This window comes from Gadus macrocephalus, chromosome 16 (assembly GCF_031168955.1).
Source record: "Gadus macrocephalus chromosome 16, ASM3116895v1".
Classification (NCBI taxonomy): Eukaryota; Metazoa; Chordata; class Actinopteri; order Gadiformes; family Gadidae; genus Gadus; species Gadus macrocephalus.
Window position 1 is genome coordinate 22,568,396 of NC_082397.1, and position 19,744 is coordinate 22,588,139.

The following is a 19,744-nucleotide window of genomic DNA, read 5'->3' on the forward strand; positions in this document are numbered from 1 at the left end:
AAAACATAACGATATTTGAATTGGGATTAACACCATTATCCCTGTAGTTGCTGGCATATCGTTATGTACCTTCGAGAAACACAGGCATGCCCTTATTTTGGTAGCATAGGCGCTCCCAGACAGATTCTTGCTTAGCATGCAGCAAGCATTGATAGTACTGCGGGATTGCCAATGGGTGGCGGTAATTTGGCAAATCCTCCCGATATCTTTTATAGCACCTTTTGGACTGTGCCACGGCAATTCTATTTTCTCTCTGGCCGTAGGTGATGGAGACAGAGAGAATGATCTACCTAGTCACAGAGTACGCCAGTGGAGGGGAGATCTTCGGTAAGGCAACACTTTATCCCTTTGTGTATTTTTTCTTCATAATTGTCCACATCAGGGCTCCCCCCAAATCATGTCATGGTTTCACTCCGCTACCATGCCCCACCCTCCCCAGCGCCATGATCTAATATTTCCAAATAGCTCTGTCAGGATGCAGAAAAGTAAAAAGTACTGAAACTTGGAAAAGTATTCAATGTCCATGTCACTGATGTGTCTCAAGCATGGCACACCAGTGTGGTTGAATCTGTCAAGGGTTTTTTTCTGAGCAATGTTTTTTTTTTTTCTCTCGCTGTAGACCACCTGGTGGCCCACGGACGCATGGCGGAGAAGGACGCCAGGAAGAAGTTCAAGCAGATCGTTGCGGCGGTGCACTTCTGCCACTGCCGCAACATCGTCCACCGAGACCTGAAGGCCGAGAACCTCCTGTTGGACCACAACCTTGACATCAAGATAGCAGGTGTGTGTGTGTGTGTGTGTGTGCGCGTGTGCGTGTGCGTGTGCGTGAACCCAATCCCAGATCCCTCCCTGGAACATTCTAGGGTCCTTGAAGCCAGCTTAGGACAAGACAGTTGTGCGTGTCGAATGTGGCATATGTATGTTTCTTAAGATGCATGCTTAACTTGGCGTTGGCAGTGTTGCCAGATTGGGTGTTTTTTTCAGCCGGATTTGGCTACTTTTGGAGGACGTTCAGGCAGTGTTACCAGATTAGCCGGTTTTTCCTTCTCTATTGGGCTACTTTTAATCAGGCACTAACTCTTGACTTTATTTGTTTCCAACCATTTTAACATTTTTAAATGATGTGCAAGTTTACATTGTTTACTCAATTTAGACTCGAATTCAAATTGAAGTTCAAATCCCTTCCCTTGATCCCTTCAAATGCCATTTAACATTTCTTTACGTATTAAACTATGTGTCTTTATTAAAAGGATTTTCAACCTCAGTTTGCGCTACAGCACTCGCCACAATTTCTGCAGGAAATGCATTTTCTAGTTGAACAAGATATCTAACCCTGACTTGCTCATGAATGACTCCCATTTAAAAATCGCTTTATCATGCTCTGGATCAAACCCGCTGCACAGTGACTAACAGCCTGATTGTTGGTGACGATGCATAGATGTATGCCTACAATGGGCATAAATAGACTTAACCTGATCAAATAAAGTTGCATACAAATTAAATACAATTTGAAGCGTGGCCAGCCATACCTTTCAACACTCTTTTGTTTGTTATGGAAACGCTCACCCTGGTTTTGCAACTTGAAGTCCCCTTTAAAAGGGGAAGCCGCCGAAAAATACATTCAAGATACAAATCTAAATTTATTTGAACATTCGTGGTCCACTGTGCCTAATAGATGCGTCTCTCTCTCTCTCCCTCTCAGACTTTGGATTCAGTAACCTGTTCTCTCGCGGCCAGCTGCTGAAGACCTGGTGTGGCAGCCCCCCCTATGCTGCTCCAGAACTCTTCGAGGGCAAGGAGTACGACGGGCCCAAAGTGGACATCTGGGTATGTTGACGTTCTGCAGATAAATGCTAATGGTCGGCATTTAGACGGCGCTTTTCTAACCAGTGGCCACTCAAAGCGCTTTACCGTATTGCGCACGCATTCACACACTGACGGCGGTGTCCCACCATGCAAGGCATGACCGCCAGCTCGTCGGGAGGGTCTTGCTCAGGGACACCTCGACACTCCGCTAGGAGGAGCCGGGGATCGAACTAGCAACTCTCCTGTTGGCAGCCAACCCGCTCTACCTCCTGAGCCACATGCAGCCCCAAAAGATGGCAACTTTGCCTGTGTGTTCCCCGTCTCTACTGTTTTGTGTGATTTGACCGGCAGTTGGTCTGCTTATAGGTCGGAATGAAGCGGCCACCGATTATTGACAGGTTGGGTACTTTATTCTACCGGAATCGTTTGCTTCTTCACTCGACACACGCGCTACCGCTCGCTCTCCTCGCTCGTCCACTCACTCGCTGACGTCACTCACACACAATCATACACACACTGCCATTCTCGCGCAGTCGCACACACACATTCGCTACTCGTAACACTAAGCCTCGTTATTGCGACGTTCATGTTAGATGTTCATGTTTTTTCCCATCTATTGAAAGTTAGGCTATTAAACATGTTGCATTCTATACGGCCTGATTATGTCATTATTTAAGCTACATAGCCTAATAAGAAGCGCTAATAGGATATTTGACTAAACCACAAAACTAGTTGAGGGTTCTTGCCTACCTGCAAGCATCTTCCAACTGCAATTTTTGGTTATTTATTTATTAATTTAGCTATACTTTAATAGTATTCTTTCTGTTCAAATCTGTTCAGTGTTCCAAATTATTTGTTATTAAATGTTACATTAAGTTAATTGTTATACAAGTGTTGTTTAAATAAAATGCTTTTTAAATTTAAAAAGATCGTGGGATGTATCGAACCGTGGGTCAAAAATCGTGATACAAACCGAATCGTGAGTTGGTGTATCGTTACAGCCCTACTTTTAACAAGTGTGTGCTAAGCCTCGGTAGGACAATTGGAATGGAATTATGGGAGTTGGCTGGGGTTGGCTTTGGGATGCTTGGCTTGACGTTTCCTTGCGTGTCCGTGTCCCAGAGCCTGGGAGTGGTGCTGTACGTGCTGGTCTGCGGCGCGCTGCCCTTCGACGGCAGCACCCTGCAGAACCTGAGGGCCCGCGTGCTCAGCGGCAAGTTCCGCATCCCCTTCTTCATGTCCACAGGTGGGTAACATCCCCTTCTTCATGTCCACAGGTGGGCTTCAGTCAGGCTCCTCTTCAGGACCAGAGTATTAAAAAGGGGGTTCATACAATTGGGAAAAAAAGCAATTGAAGACATTCTAACACGATTACACAATTTTAAATGTTAGTGGAAGTTCGTTTTTAGACGCTTGGCTAATTTTAACTTGGGTTCCGTAGCAATGACCTCTATGGTTATCGAGCTATTGTCTAAAGGTGTCTGCTCACGGTCGGTGAAGGTTGTTGTTCAACGTGTGTCTAATCTTTGTTGGCTTAGGCCAACATTCTGAAGTTGGGTGTTGGTATTTGCCTGGGAATTGTGCAAGCACCTTTAGTCGCAGTTTATTCAAGTTCAATTTGGGATTCAGCACAGAATGCATCATGCTACTGCTTTTATTAGACGCTAATAAGATGCCAGCCAAAAGGTATATTCACTGTTACAAAGTACCAATGGCAACTATTACAGAACGGCCCATATCTGTGTCGTAAGATAAATCTAACTTGGCCATGCGTTTCGCAAACATCTTCAAAATAAAATGTTGAACTTGAAAATTGGGCCCGTCAAGTCTCCAACATGCGTGCATGTGTTGTTTGTGCCAGACTGTGAGTACCTGATCAGACACATGCTGGTGCTGGAGCCCAGCCGGCGCCTGTCCATGGAGCAGATCAACAAGAACAAGTGGATGAGGCAGGGAGACCCCGACCCCGAGTTTGACAGGGTGGGTGTGTGTGTGTGTGTGTGTGTGTGTGTGTGTGTGTGTGTGTCTTCCGTACCCTCCCCCACGCAACCAGACGGGGGCATTCTGGACTCCTCACCTTGTCCCGTCTAAATCATTCCCTGTGCCCCCGCCCCCAGCTCATAGCGGAGTGCGAGCAGGTGAAGACGGAGAGGGAGACGGAGCTGATCAACGAGCAGGTGCTGATCGAGATGTCTGAGATGGGGCTGGACCGAGAGCGCACCCTGCAGGTGGGTGGGGGAAACATGCACGCGTCTCCAAGGACGCTGGCGAGAACGTCCTGTCCGCTTTGGTTTCCTTATTCGACTTGCATTCAAGACACACGGCATGTGGCATGCCGTGTGTCTTGAATGCAGTCACTTTGCGTGGCAAAATCGATTTTTGCAGAGAAACAGACATTAAAAGTCAGAACAAACCAGTCCCATTATGCTTCACGGACGGCACTGAGGTTGTGCTTCTGTGTTTGTGATCACAGTTTGCAGACGGATGAGCCTCCGGTTGTTATTACCCTGTTGAACCAGAGGACCAACAAAGCTGGTTTTTGAACATGGCTAGCCCCTGTGGCCTTTCCTTAGCAATGACCCATCAAGGGCAAAATCTCTTTATTTGTGGACTCCCAAAGAGAAATATCCACCAGAAGTCTGTCAATAAACGCTGAGTGTCTGAGGTGTGGCCTGCCACCGAACCTTCCTCCGTGGTCTTTCTCCACTATGGAGGTTGCTGCTATTGCGGCATACCAAGCTGTTGTTGGAGATTCATCATGTTTACAACTTCTCAACCAATCGCGAGTGAGCACGCTGACCAATCACGGCAGAGTGGGCTACTCGGGAGGGGGTCCTCCTGAGAAGCAACGTTTTTAAAGACACTTAAATTGCTTTTGCAGAAATGAACAGTGTGTGTATAATACGGGGTATCTCTAACATAAATGCATGTCACACTATTCTAGTAGTACCCCCAAATGAAATGATTAACCCTAAAAAAAGCATGATATGGGATCTTTAACACGTGCCCTGTCCTCTCTCTCTAGTCCCTGCAAACGGATGCGTACGATCACTACAGCGCCATCTACAGCCTGCTGGCCGACCGACTCAAGAAGAACAAGACCCTCCGGGTGGCCCCGACCACGCCCCGTCCCATCGGCTACCCCCTCGGCGCCGTGCAGGTAGGCGCCTCGCTGCCATGGAGGTCTGGAGACGTGTTTTATGTTGTTTTGTATCAAGCAAAGTAGGCTTGCATAGGGGTATGCACACAGTTGATGCGAAAACGATGGGGGACTTGGGTTTAGATATCTCACCACCACAATAGTGACATTGGAATGGTATTTTATAAACATTGTGATTAAGAATACAGCCAACTAAACGCGTCCTATTAAGGTTGTCTCTGTGTGGATTTGCGTTTGTAAAACTACAGTCTAAACTTTAGACTGTAGTTTTGTAGTTCCTTTAGACTCTAAAGGATCCTGGGTGTGGGGGGTGTATTCCAGTGAGCCACCAGCCATCGCTTTGAGGAGACTGTTTGCCACTTCATCTTTGCCATCCTAACTGTGTGTGTGTGTGTGTGTGTGTGTGTGTGTGTGTCCTGCTTGCCCTGCAGACGGATCAGCAGGGTAATCCAGTCAGCATGACGGTGCCCCATGTGCAGCTTATCAACCCGGAGAACCAGATCGTGGAGGTGAGTCCATCCGCGGTGCTGCAGTGGACACCTTCGAGCCGGTCGTCATTCGGACGCCCGCTAGCAGGCAGCCCTCACAGAGCGCTAGCAGCCTTCGCTGCTGTTGCCGTCAGTCAGTTGCCATGGCGACTGCAATCCCAGAGACCATATTGTAGATGAGCGTTACACACAAGCTCCCGGTAGCGCGCCATCTGGTCTGGCAGTGTTAGTTTACTACTGTTGTATAGTGTGTGTGTGTATACAATCTTGCACGCACACACAACACAATCTTGCACTCACACACAACACTTCAGAGCTGACTCACATGTGTTATGATGTGACGACATGCATGAGCTCTCTCTGCATTGCGGACGGAGTCGTACTAGCACACCGGGACACTGACTCCAACACATGGCAGCGTCAGCAGAAATGACATTTGGGCAACAACCCGACTCCCACTCGGATGTGTCCGCACCCTCGTCCGCATCGCCCCCGTCAGAAGCTCCAGTGTGTGAATTGTGTCTGTTTCAGACGGACGGCAGCATGGCGCTGGACAGCGACGAGGGAGAGGAGCCGTCCCCTGAGGCCATGGCGCGCTATCTGTCCATGAGGCGGCACACAGTGGGCGTGCCAGACCCCAGGTAACACACAGACTTATGCGCGCGCACACACGCGTTCAGGGCGGGCACATAATGGTGGCCACTCAGAGCGCTTTACAATATTGCCTCACATTCACCAATTCCTGCACACATTCACACACTGACGGCGGATCCAACCATGAGGCCAGCTCGTCGGGAGCAGTCCGCTTGAGGCTCAGGGACACCTCGACACAGCGAGGGAACGGACTAGCAACCTTCCGGTTATCAGCCCTCCCGCTAGGGCTGGGCGTTTGATCGATTTTTTATCGTAATTCGAATGAATGGTTTAGGATTTTTTTTTTTTTTAAAGAAAATCGATTATGTGATAAAAAGAAGAATTGCAGATTTTTTACTTCATTTTTTAAGGTTAAATATCAACATGGCAGCATGCACTGAAAATAGTGAGTGTGTAGAATTTGCTCAAAGTCTATGGCAACCAAAAGCAGCAGCACATCAAATTTATTACAACATCTTAAACTGAGGCAGGCAGCAGAGTAGTTATTTATTTAACTTTTGTTAATCATTGTTGTTCCTCAAATCTTTTTTTTTCTTTTCACTTATAGAAAAAAAATAGATTAATATCGATAATCGGGTTTGGTTTGAAGAAATCAGAGATTACATTTTTACGCCATATCGCCCAGCCCCACCTCCCGCTCTGCCTCCTGAGGCACATGCTGCCCCTCATGGTTCCATGGCTGCTGCTGCTGCTGCTGCTTCCTCCCCCCCCAGTGTTAACCTCCTCTATGGCCTCCTGTCTCAGGGCGGAGATGCAGGACGAGCTCCAGAAGCTGCCGCCAGGCTTCCCCCGAGGGGTGGTTCCCCAGCCGCCCTTCCCCTCACTGACCCCCAATACGGGCCACATGCACGCCCTCATGCCCACACAAAGCCTGCAGCCCACGCAGCAGCTGGAGTACAAGGTAAACCCTGTGTGTGTGTGTGTGTGTTTAATAGTTTGTGTGTGTGGATGTGGAATCGTGTGTGTGTGGATGTGTAAATGTGTTTAACCGTTTCTGTGTGTGTGCGAACTTCAGAGAGATACAATATTTGGTATGTTTTAAAGACTACACTTTTTTTAGACATTATGACCATCTAGGTTTCAACGATCGATCACAAAAATAGTTCTCAGAGGTCCTAACCGTAGACATGCGGGCCGAGACCCTGGTCACCTGGAGGTGTTCCGACCTTTCCTCTGAGTGTATGACGTCCTCACCTCCGCTCCCACCTCCGTCCTGAACCCCCAGGAGCAGTCACTGCTGCAGCCCCCCACGCTGCAGCTGCTCAACGGCATGGGGCCGCTGGGCCGCAGGGCCTCCGACGGAGGGGCCAACATCCAGCTCCACGCACAGCTCCTCAAGAGGCCCCGGGGCCCCTCGCCGCTCGTCACCAGCCCGGTGAGTGCTCTCCACTAACCCTCAAGTGTTACACTTATTTTGCTAAATATGAACGCATCGTCTGGACATGCATACACACAGGAATACAAACATGCATTGCAACTGAACTCCAAGGCTTTAACGAGTGAGGGCGATGTGACGCTCGTCGCCAGGAGTTCTCCCCTGCCCCTGAATCAGTGGGGTTGAATCTAAACCTCTCCCTCCCGTCTCCTCCCCTTGCTCGTGGACCCAGCACCCCATCCCCGCCGTAGCCCCTGTGGATGAGGAGGGTTCGGACGGAGAGCCAGACCAGGACGCAGTGCAAAGGTAACCGGCGGCAACCGGGCCAGTGGGGCATGGCTTCTGTGTTGCGTGAAGGGGTGTGGCTTCTGTGTTTTGGGTGAAGGGGCGTGACTTCTGTGTTTGGTTGGTGACGGGGCGTGGCTTCTGTTTTTTGGGTGGTGAAGGGGCATTCTTTTGAGTGTGGTCAAAGCTGGACACTTAGGAACGCCCAGAACTTCCGATATCACAGATTACAAAGAAGTTTAGGTTGAGAATGAGTTGGGTTGGTTTGATCTAAAACGGAAGCAGACACATTTGAGTTATGAAGTAATTAATTTCTATTATGTTTGACAGTGCACTAATTATCTCAACTTGTACACAGCAGCAGATCAGAAGAGATGTGTAGTCTATAGTTACTCTTCAATCCGTACCTGTTAAACTGTGCACACATTTCATCTGTCAGTTTGTTTTGGATATCATGGTCCTCAGGCACACGCTGTTAAACAACACAACACACCGGGTAGCCGTCGGGACTCCAGGGACCAGGCCAACATTTCTCATTGTGTAGTGTTTGTCCAGGCTTAGGCTCAGGGCGCTACAGCAGCCAACAGGGTTGGAGCGGCAGGTTGAGGTCAGGGCATTCCCAGGTGGTCCTCTTGAGACAGCACCTCACTTCAGCTCGCCGGGGGCCCACGTTGCTGGGAGTAGGCGGCTATAAGCCGCAGCGCTGCTACCTTTTTTTGCTGGGGGAGGCCAGCATTTTTTTCTTGGGCGCTCACCCTCCCCCCTCTCCCTTTCTTCTACCTCTACTGGCTTCTTTCACCGTATCTTTTTTTCTTCTTTTATTTTCTTCTTTTACAATCCCAATCTGAATCCGCAGATAAATCTAGTCGTCCTTTCTCTCCGATTCTGGCTGAAGACCTTTTTGATCCTCTTATCAAACTAAACGGTGCCGAGTTGCGGCCTGTGCGTGTTCTCTTCCTTTCTCGCGTGGCTTTGCTAACCCTTAAGCTTGCACAAACAATCCATTCAACAACAACTCGATTTAAATACTCACACACTCTACACCTGGGTTCTAGGAGGGCATTTTGGGTGGGGGTGGGGGCGGGGGTGGGGGTCTTCACCCATAACAAACCTCTCCATTTGTGTGATTCTCATATTACCTGATTGGCAAAACACTGTATTAACTATAATGACACCATTGGCAAAATTGGAATAGGGGGGGGGGGGGGGGGGGGGGGGCATTTCCTGTTTTCCCCGACTCTTGTCAGCCACTGAGGACAGAGAGCTGACCAGCGCTGCTTCCTGTCTCCAAACCCCGCCCCCCTCCCTCCCTCCCTGCGGCCCAGGTACCTGGCGAACCGCTCCAAGCGGCACACGACGCACGCGCTCATGAGCACGGCGCACGGGGAGCCCCCGGCCGAGCCCCAGCGGCCCATGGGCCCCCGCCAGAGGGTGGTCTGGGCCTCCGACATACACACCCGGTGAGGGGACTAATGGCCAGCTGTACTCGCACACCGGCTCCTCTGGGGGGCAGGGACACCCCACCCACTCCACAGGTTCACTGGACGCCCGCTTTAGGACGTTCACACATAACCACGCAGACACACACACAGCACTCGCCCACGGACACGACTTTATACAGAACACACACAGCCGACGTCTGGTCATCTGCCGGGGGGGGTGGGGGGCGCGCACACATAAACGACTCGGGGGGGGATTGTGTTCGAGTTTGTGTAACGAAAGGAGGTGTGGGACATCGCTCCCTTCCCTCATCAGGCTTTAGCTTCAGGGACACCCCCCTACCCATCGGATCAGCTCTCTTTTTGAAGCACAATGCTAGTTCCCGGCTATTCCTGCAGCGTCCTACATCCCTCCGTCTGTGCCGCCGTAGCCACGCTGAGCTCTGCCCTGACCGGTTTCCCTGTGTCCGAGCCGTGTCAACAAGACCCTTTCCAATGTATTGTTGTGTTCCACAATGATGGGCACTCGCTACTCATTACCCTTTTGTTGATGGTAAGTATTTTCCACACGGGGCTTTGCCAACAGACGCAGTAGGTGCTTTTGTTGGTTCTTAGTGTTTAAACAAAGCTTTTGTTGGGGCGTGGTTGAGTTGTGACGACATGGTTTCATCCCAGGGCTTCGAGTTCCTGCTATACATCACCGGCCCTTTGTCTGGTCGACATTCCAGCCTAGCTCAAGGACAGTTAGGAAAATCACCCTCATTTTGTAGATGCAAAATACACCGGAGAGAAAGTGGCTGCCACCGATGGCGGTGGGTTTAGTTCGGCGAGTCCCCACATGAGTCAAAGTCAATATTGTGGGTTTGCATATCTGTGATATTTAAAACATTGTGTGTCATCTCTCCGATCCAATTGGGTTCATTTGGTATTATGCTGACATTATGCACGACAGCGACGATGGTTAAAAAGAGGAGATTTGAGTCTCTTGGCTACATAATCGCATGCAGTGAATCTGATGTTTCTATTCCAGCACAGGATTCATTAAGAGTCATTGTCACACACTTGATTTATCGACCAGGATGCTCACTGAACTGCAAAGTACTGTTGTGTTGTTTCTCTTTGGAGCCGTGGAGCGGTATGATATTCAATAGAGCAGGCAGTTATGATCTGCAATGGGTCCGTAGATATGGAATTGCATCAAGAGTAAAGAGATAAGACAATATTCTTAAAATATTTTAGACACAAATAGTCGGATTGTCTTGCGTTTCCCTGGTGAGTGTGAGAAACACGGTCCAGGAAATATAGCCGTTTCTGGGCTCTCATGACATCCAACGGGAAGCGGATGAGAAAGGCCCGTGTTGTTTGAGTCTGGGATATGGACTCATTGATATTCACCTGGTGGACCGGTTGGGCAGGGCGGCTCTAAAGTAATGTTTTTCTTCTGTGTTTTGTCTGTCCTCTGTGTTCGTGTATGGCTGAACACATCTGTCAACGTGGACACCTACCTGTGTGTGTGTGTGTGTGTGTGTGTGTGTGTGTGTGTGTGTGTGTGTGTGTGTGTGTGTGTGTGTGTGTGTGTGTGTGTGTGTGTGTGTGTGTGTGTGTGTGTGTGTGTGTGTGTGTGTGTGGTCCGCCGTGTGGTGGGTGTGTGTGTGTGTGGATGCATATGTCTGCACCCCCGCCCCTCTCCCCCCTAGGTCCAGCTACAAGGACTGCAACACGCTGCACCTCCCCATGGAGCGCTTCTCCCCCGTCAGGCGCTTCTCGGACGGCGCCGCCACCATCCAGGCCTTCAAGGCCCACCTGGAGAACAGCAGCCTCATCCGCCAACTCAAGCAGGTCGGTTCTGACACTCGGCCCGTTCCAGAGACATAGGCTCGGGATCCCCGAGGACCTCCAGGGGCCAGAGCTGGTGGCTGCGCCAATGTCCACAGTTGTGCCGTACCGTGTAAAGAACGATGCCAAATGACACCAAGAAAGTGTAAACCAAGTCAAACGTGTCGGATGTGAAAGAAGATGTGACTTTTTTTTTTTTTTGCCACAAAATGCAGAGGCATGTGATATTGCGGAAAAAACGGATGGCTGGTGCTTCGGTTTGACAGCGAGGAGCCAGACTGATGAGTGGTTTGACTGAACTGTTGACTGACCATTTACGTTAACGCAGGCTGATCGGCCTGGATGAAGGAGCTCGGAAAGTCGGTCACTCAAGATTTGTGTATTCATAATTGGACGGTTAAAAGAGGATTACAAATAATTCTTGAGGTGAAGCCCAAAGTTGCCCTACTACTAGTCTGTGGACTAGGCTATATATTTGCTTTTACGAAGAGACAGAGGCCAATTTAAACGTGGGTCCTAGTTTTAGATTTCAGCGGCTCAACACCTAAAGATCAGCAATGTTTCTTGTATTTGCATGATGAGATGTGGTCTGCGATTGACGGAGATCAGACCTGATTGAATGTCATCATGGCTTTGTTTGCGTTGGTTCTGCTCTAAGCTCTGGGTTGGCGTGGCGGCTGCGTGTTTGTTCAGACTGCAGTGAGACGAGTGAGCAGGGTCAGCAGAGGCCACGTCTGAGCTCCTGTATCAATCAACGACCAATCAGTCAATCTGCCGTCTTATTCTGCGTGGGTTTTCTTTGCCAATCCGAGGTCAGGAGCCAGCCAACTGTTGGAAAGAGCAAGGAATGGCAGCGAAACTGCATTTTTGCCAGTGAACGTCTCTATATGTGGTCACATCATGCACTGTGGTCATCTACATTTTAAAATGTATCGTGACCTCATCTTTGCCAGACCTGTAGCCTCCCTGTAAACGAGACATATATGTTTCCTCTAGGTCTGTAGGTCTTTTCCACTGCTGGGCCTTACCAGACTGGAAGGATATGTACAGTTTTCCAATGTCCACTGAACAGTTTACTGCCAATGTGCCAGTGGTGATTCCAGCTCCTGGGCTTTCCATAGTACAAGGTGTACCACCCTTGCAACATTGGTGGAGCAATGGTTGATTGGTTGAAGTTGATATTTTCTTGTGCCCCAAACAGCAAAACAAACTGCATCGCTTCAGTTTGTACATGAAGCATGTTTTGGCCTTCTTTCCCCAAGAAAAGTACAGACATTCGTCTACATGCTGAAAAACAAAGTTATTTTGGTCTGGCAGCCTGTAAATAGGATTTTACCTCGACTTCCATTGTTAAATTCATTTGACTAGTCATATAAATATCTCGTTGGTTTGGGCGGTTGAAACCATCCATTCTGTACCCCCTCAACACATGAATTCTTCGCGACTCTTTGAGCAGACACGGTGGCCCTGTAACCGGTTTGAATTGGACAGAAATTAGGCTGGTGGTTAAATGTCGACCCGACATGGGGAATCCAACAGAATTGACTAATTGTGTTGGAAGCGTCTGAGAGGCACGGCGTGATTAAAGACCTGTTTCAGCACACGCCTGCGTTCTGAATGCCCTCGACCCTACGCCGGGGGGGGCTTCGAGCCTCCACACTGTTCTGATTCCTCATTTGAAAAGCCAGTCTTCCGGTGGTTGCTGTCGGTTCGTGAGAGAACAAAAAGAGAACAGAAGCGATGGAGCCGTTTATTAACAGTGAATATCAATGGGTCAATTAGAAGCAACAGTCAAGGCCCTATGTTGCGCCAGACCACTCCTATTGGCACGGGTGTGCTGTCACACAGTGTCCTCTCTATCGGTCAGATGACTGCGTACCAGCTGTGTAAAGGCACCATGCTTTCACTAGTGAAATACCCTGCTTAGAGCTTAGTGTGCCTAGACTTCCAATCCAGGTTTCAATCGGAGCAAGACACGCAGCAAACGACAGGAGCGTTAAGCTGAGGATAATTGCTTTGGGTCATCCCTGGTCAATGACGTAGAGCGAGGTACTCCAGGGTCTGCTATTACGTGGTCAGAGCAGTGTGTTGGTCGCGTCAGTCCGACCGCCAGGGTGATGTCATGAGGTGACGCATTCACCCGTAGAGCGTCACACACGGTCTGAGTGTCACCTGACCTTGACACATCTATAATGCAGGGAACGTTCACTAGTCTGTGCCAATCACGTTGGAATCAAAGTGAAAGGTTTATTGAGGTTTAGCGTCTGGATTTAAAGCGCATGCATGTGTTTTCAGTTCCAATATGTTGAAACGCATGAAAGACCTCTATTTTCTGTACTGCTGTCATCTGGTTCTCACTGCAGGCCTCACTGATGAGAACTGAAATAAAGAAAACTGAACTGAAACAGAGGGGGTTGGAATGCTGATTAAGAATGTGTATCCATTGCAAGTTGTCTTGACTAAAATTGTTGTCACATAAAGGCAAACGATGACCAGGTGCACATCTCGACAGTCCGCAACCAGGATCCAATTAGGAATTGAAGTCCGTCTTTGATGAGGATCACAGACGGACCTGGGCCCAGGAATCCATCACAAAGGATGACCACGGACACATGTGGAATAACCTAAACAAAAAGCCGAGAGCTGAGATCTAAACGTGTGACAGTTCTTGTCCATCTTTAACTACGGAACTCGGAAACGGCATAGGAATTAATGAACCTTGTCCAACGTTTCTATTGAGAAGTGGCCGGTGGCATAGGGCAGGAAACACTATGATCCTACTATTCGGAACTATTAGTTCTGATTAGTTTGGGGTTTAACTTGGAGCAGCTGCAGTAGTTCGCAATTGGTCCACTCCGTCTGTACTTTAATGCACACCGAACCTTACCGCTGTCAAGGAAATTGGATTTAATGCCTGATTCACGTCTTTGTTATTATCACTCCATAGTAGTTACAGTAGTCCTGTGTGTGTGTGTGTGTGTGTGTGTGTGTGTGTGTGTGTGTGTGTGTGTGTGTGTGTGTGTGTGTGTGTGTGTGTGTGTGTGTGTGTGTGTGTGTGTGTGTGTGTGTGTGTGAATGACAGGGAGATCAATGGAGAATGATGGGCTTATGCAGAGATGAATGGACGGAACGATTTTTAGATTTCCAAATCGCGTTATTAAAAAAAAATAATAATAAGAAGAAGAAGAAATGACAGAATCTATTCGTGGCGCTCGATGTTGATTCTGTGGCGCCGCGCCACACAATGGTCTATGTATGGGAAACACTGTCGTGTAAGAGAGTTAGATCTTTCTTCTGCTAGGCTGCTGTGTGCAGATTGCACACAGCAGCGAGGAAACCTGCCAATACTAAACTTATCGGAAGTTAGCCAGGGCCAGCTTGTGGACAAAGGCAACTCATGGACATCGGGGATTCAGCATACCGAAGGCCCAGGGCTTGTACCTTCCACCTGCAGTACTGGGCAGGGCGGCGTTCCTGGCCCCCGTTCCAGGGAGACTTCCGGCTTCTGGTGAAACGCACAGCCTACTGGGGTCTGCAAGTATTTTGTGTGTCAGGCTTGGTGGTAGAATTCTCTCGATTAGTGGTTATCTCTGAACCGTAGTTCACTATTCCTGACTGTTTCTCGGCCCCATAGAGATGAGCGCTTTTCCACAGCTCTGAGTAGTGGAACCAGGGCCCACGCTTTTGTGCTTTTTTTCCTCCGTCAACTAAACAGCTGTGTCGCCCTGCCTGTGCTCAGCTCGCAAATCGAGCTGCATGAGGCCGGTCGAGCGGTCCAAGAAACCATTGATCGTTGCGGCACGCACGTGCCGCACTACTTTGTTCAGTGGAAAAGCGGCATTTTGTAGCTAGCATTGTTACACAACTATGATGTCAACCCCTGGTCCAACTTCAGTGCCATTTTCCTTGTAAAATCCCCTTTGTACTGTTTATTATGAAGGAGGGTTAATGGTTTATTAACATATTGTGTGTGCATTTGTAGAATTGCTTCAAATGTGTTGTGTGTGGCTTTGTGCATGAGAACAAACTCATCCTCAAGACACTTTAGGCACTGGTAATGTTGAGCCTGTTGATGGGAATTTGCCATTATTTAAGGCATGTTGTAAACTAAACCATTAATCATCAAATAAAAAAAAAAATAAAAAACGGCATAAACATTTTAGTAATGATGATGTATTTTCTTTCCCAAAATAACCCTGACAACAATAACACACGGTCATTGTATGTTTTGGGGTTCAAAATGGGATCTGAGTTTTAGACTCTTAAAGTAGAAGTAAGGCGAAGGGATAGTTTGAGACTTCATATCTCCTCATACGTGTCTCTAAACCCAGAGAGTCAGCTCCCTGGGGCAGGGCAGGTTCCAGTATTACCGGTACGGTGTGCCAGCTTGTACCAGGAAATTGTATGGGAACATACTGTACCGGGATACGTCTGTAAAGAATGTACAGAATGAAACCCAACTTGTATTGCATTAGAAATATGCAAATTATATTATGTCAAATAAGTAGTATTATAGTATTATGTTTGTTTCGAAACTGAGCAAACATGTGGGAAAAACGGCAGCCAATAGGGAGCCGCGCTGACTGGTTACCACAACAGAAGGCATGGGGGGGCCAAGTGGAAGTAGGATGGATTTCAAATCCAGAGTCCCAACTCACGCCGCAACATGTACGGTCCCCTTTCACACCGTCTCCGTTGCTTCGTCCTTAGCTCTTTAGACGTTTTTGAAAAAACTAGCATAGCATTGCCCCCTCTCGCAATGTTTGCCTGAGCCAAAGTCTTTTTACGATTTTTTTGGGATCGGGAGATTGCAAATGTGATTTGCTTGAGGTGGGATTTTGTGCATCCGGATAGGGCTGTAGGGGGATGGAATGGGTTGGTGTGTGGTGTGCTGTGATGGTGAAATCACTGCCTTCCATACGCTTACTGACCATAACAGTTACATTTATCTCTATTGGTATTTATTTTTATTTTTGAAATGTGTCTAGCGTGGGCCAGCAAGGCATTCCTCAGGTTCCACCTTTCAGCAGCTGGTTTAGTCGCGCGGGCGCCATCTGCTGGTACTGGTCAAAATACCACTTTGGTATTTTTTTAGTATACCAAACCAGTGGGGAAAATGTTGCCCCGGCCCAGCGCGACTTCTTACTCTCTGTAGGATAATGAGAGAAACGCCGTATTCAGGAACCTGTAGATCTTATTACCCAGAAGCATGCAGTACGAGGCGCCCCAACAGTCGGTTTAACACCAGTTGGCGGGCGGAGACCAGGGCGGATGTGTTGTGGCTGCAGCCCAGAGCAGGGTTCATCAGGTCAGGGAGATGTGTTTGGGACGTGCACCCTTGGAAGGCCTTGAAGCTTGGCGGGCCCAAAACATTTCTCACCTTGGCTCATGTCCTAATGGCCTAATGCCGGTTTAAGGCTAAGCTCTTTCAATCACTTATCGATTCACAATTGAATCATAAGTGGAAGGAAGCTGGAGACTGGGGCTCTGTACCGGAGTAAGAGACACTCGCTGAGTGGCTGAGGTATTCCTTTTGGGAACTTCGTTTTGGGAAATTTTGCTCACAGTGATCATAGGACCATACTGGTGTTTATCCTGTCAGACACCAGACAGTGTTATGTCTGGCTTTGTGGAGTCATGTAGGGTAGACAAAGTACAGGTTGATTAGAAGTGTTTGGTAAGATATGGTCAAGGTCGAAATTGGTTAAATGCTCAACATTCCTGTTTGGTTTCTCACGTGGATGGGTCAAAAAATATAATGTTATGGGTATAATGTTGAATGTATATTCAACATTTCTTTACTTTTTCTACCTTTTGTCTGATCGGGAGATCCTTCCTTTTCTCTGGACAAAAGTCTTAAGTTTCAATATTGTCAATATCCAGGAGGAGGTGATCCCAAAACCCTATTGTCGGTTTAAGTCTAATCGTTGTTCTTGGTTATATGATATTCAACATAGTAATCAATGGCATTTTGTCACTGTCACCATAGTTTAAGGGCAACAAGTGTTAAACCCTTTGCTTTGCCAGTCTCCGCCAACAAGTTTATGACTGTTCTATTCTGCTCTGACATCAAGTCGTGTGGTTTTCGAACAAGAACAGGACTTGAGTTTATAAAAGTCTAAACACTGACGGCGAGAGGGTACGCCAAGCCACGGCGTGCAGACGTGTGGAACTCAATCTTGATGTTGCTCGCCACGTCCGGCAGAGGTTCCGCTTATCTGACACTTATAGTATAAGGACACGTTGTGTGGGGCATTTCAAACACTGGCAACATCACTCATCACTACAACGCTCATACATAACGTCGGTACTCTCTTAAAACCAAAAAAATTGCCGTGGATTCTAACAACAGTGATGGCACTTCCTCCTCCTTCCCCATGATGCATTCTCCTTCATCTCCTAGTGTTCACAGGGGAGCTGTAACAGGGGGTTCACTTACACTCTAAACAAATCTGTGTGTTGGTGAATGTGTATGCAGGAGTGTGAGCAGCTCCAGAAGATGTATGCGGGCCCGCAGGACGAGCGTTACCTAGAGCACACCCAGCACCAGCATGCGCTTTACCAGCAAGAGCAGCAGATCCTCCACCAGCAGATCCAGGTACCAGCGGGCCGCTGTGGAGCCTGGCAGTGGGCACAGGGGGGGTGGGACTCGATGGCAATACGGCGGTAGATCGTCACCCTTTGACGTGCGTGCGAGAATCGATACACTTGCACAAAATATCAATGTAATATTTTTAGATTAAAAGATATCCATATTATTTTATTTTTATTTATTTTGCATTTCAATGCTTTATTCCTGAAGAGTTAAGACAGGAAATATCGCCCCAAATATCGATATTTTAATTAATAAAATAATGTGATCTAAACAGATTTCCCTGCTCCTCAAGGTGGGACTCAACACATGAATGGAGGAAACTTAAACAGAAGTTAACTAACTAAAGACGAGCAACTGAAATACTCAGGTCGGACCGTTAATAAAGACCGAAATCCAGCATTTTACTGTTTCAGTTATTTTGCGTTCATCGTTAGACATTTATCGTGATGTATCTTTAGAGGATTGTCTAACTGTTAGACAATACAGCGATTCTGCAATAATTTATATATTGTTAGACTATAACAATATATAAATTATTGCAGAATCGCTGTATCGCGATATCATCAGTATCACGGGCCATGTATTGCATAGATTCCCACCCCTAAAGCACAGTAGGGCTACTCGAAACCTGCGATCCTCACTCTTTCACTCAATGTTAATGTTTTATTGTTGTGCACATTTCTTTTCAGTCGCATGTCAACCTAAGTCATGTTGGATTGTCCGGTGGATTTGCTAACGTGCCATTTCTCACAATCTTACAGGCTTTGTCGTTAGGTCACGGAGAGAGCCAGCCCATTCACCTCACCCACCAGCTTCAGAGGTAACGGAACCTGCTTTTGAAACCTGCTAGCCTTTAGTTAGGTGTTTGCTATTGGAGACCTGCTAGGATTAACTTACCTGTTAGCCTTTAATTACTAGCTACTGCTTGCATTTTGTCAGCTGCTAGCCTTCAGTTAGCTATTAGCATTTATTAAGCTGGAAACATGATGTGCTGAGACGTTCTCCGTTACCCCTCAGGTTGCGCATTCAGCCCCCCTCCAGCCCCCCGCCCTCACATCCCAGCAACCACCTGTTCAGACAGCCCAATCAGAGCCCCCCGTCTGGCTCGGCGGCCATGATGCAGGGCCACGGGCCGTCCCCAGTGCAGTACCAGCATGCCACGCCCGCTCTCTACCAGGGCCAGTGCGGCAGCCCCCCGCCCACGGGCCTCAACAGGGTCCCCCTACCCACCAATCAGCAGGCGGGGTCAGGCCGCGCAGGGGGCCCGCTTCCCCCGGGGGTCTCCCAGCAACAGCAGGTTGGACCAAAGGGGGCGCTGTTGACACTCTTTGTTTTGCTCCGTCTTATAAGACTTAAGTTATCTCTTTTATCTCTTTTAAATTGAGCTTGTTTGATATAATCGTGCAAATAAGGCAATGTTTGCAAATGTTTGTGTCTGCTGTGTTTGTGTGTCTGTGTCTGATGTGTTTATGTGTTGGTGTGTGATGGGTTGGTGGCTGATGTGTTTGTGTGTTGCGTGACGAGTTGGTGTGTGATATGTCTGTGTGTTGGTTTGTGACGTGTTTGTGTGTTGGTTTGTGACGTGTGTTTGTGTGTTGGTTTGTGACGTGTGTTTGCGTGTTGCTGTGTGATGAGTTGGTGCGTGACATGTTTGTGTGTGGGTTTGTGACGTGTTTGTGTGTCGGTGTCTCACGTGTGTGTCTCCGCCCCTGAAGGTGACCATCCAGGTCCAGGACGTGGAGCTGGCGGGGGCCCAGAGGCAGGGGGCCTACCTCTCCACGCCCTGCGGCCACCGGGTGCTCGGGAAGCAGCTGAGCGCCGACAACGCCGAGATGCACAGGTGACCCTGACCGCCTCCTCCGGAGCCCCCCGACGTCTGCCGGGCACACTCTGATGCCTGGCTCATTGTTGTTGACTCTTTCACCTTTTTCATGTTTTTCGTTTCATACTCTCACTTTGCCCTGTCACTTTTTTTTATAGATTCTCCCTCCTTTTAGGCCGTAGATGATTGTTTTCATGGACTTTGCCCTCTGTTCTGTATTCTTCGCTCTGAACTGCAACATTTTCCTGCCAAATCACAAATATAACTTGAGCAAAACACATACG

General features: G+C 48.3%; 1 protein-coding gene across 2 annotated transcripts in view; it reads left to right on the forward strand.

Annotated features, from left to right (window-relative positions):
- The window catches only part of sik3 (SIK family kinase 3), a 43,909-nt gene that overhangs the window by 17,669 nt on the left and 6,496 nt on the right, over nucleotides 1–19,744 (forward strand). The window contains exons 3-20 of one of the 2 annotated variants that reach the window (XM_060075969.1): nucleotides 264–327; nucleotides 620–781; nucleotides 1,703–1,827; nucleotides 2,929–3,052; nucleotides 3,668–3,786; nucleotides 3,924–4,034; nucleotides 4,832–4,966; nucleotides 5,398–5,475; nucleotides 5,986–6,095; nucleotides 6,853–7,009; nucleotides 7,334–7,483; nucleotides 7,716–7,789; nucleotides 9,094–9,228; nucleotides 10,905–11,046; nucleotides 17,522–17,641; nucleotides 18,400–18,458; nucleotides 18,656–18,935; nucleotides 19,354–19,478. In XM_060075969.1, coding sequence (XP_059931952.1) covers nucleotides 264–327; nucleotides 620–781; nucleotides 1,703–1,827; nucleotides 2,929–3,052; nucleotides 3,668–3,786; nucleotides 3,924–4,034; nucleotides 4,832–4,966; nucleotides 5,398–5,475; nucleotides 5,986–6,095; nucleotides 6,853–7,009; nucleotides 7,334–7,483; nucleotides 7,716–7,789; nucleotides 9,094–9,228; nucleotides 10,905–11,046; nucleotides 17,522–17,641; nucleotides 18,400–18,458; nucleotides 18,656–18,935; nucleotides 19,354–19,478 — 2,270 coding nt within the window. The remainder of the gene's footprint in view (nucleotides 1–263; nucleotides 328–619; nucleotides 782–1,702; nucleotides 1,828–2,928; nucleotides 3,053–3,667; nucleotides 3,787–3,923; nucleotides 4,035–4,831; nucleotides 4,967–5,397; nucleotides 5,476–5,985; nucleotides 6,096–6,852; nucleotides 7,010–7,333; nucleotides 7,484–7,715; nucleotides 7,790–9,093; nucleotides 9,229–10,904; nucleotides 11,047–17,521; nucleotides 17,642–18,399; nucleotides 18,459–18,655; nucleotides 18,936–19,353; nucleotides 19,479–19,744) is intronic. The other variant, XM_060075970.1, reaches the window with a different exon arrangement.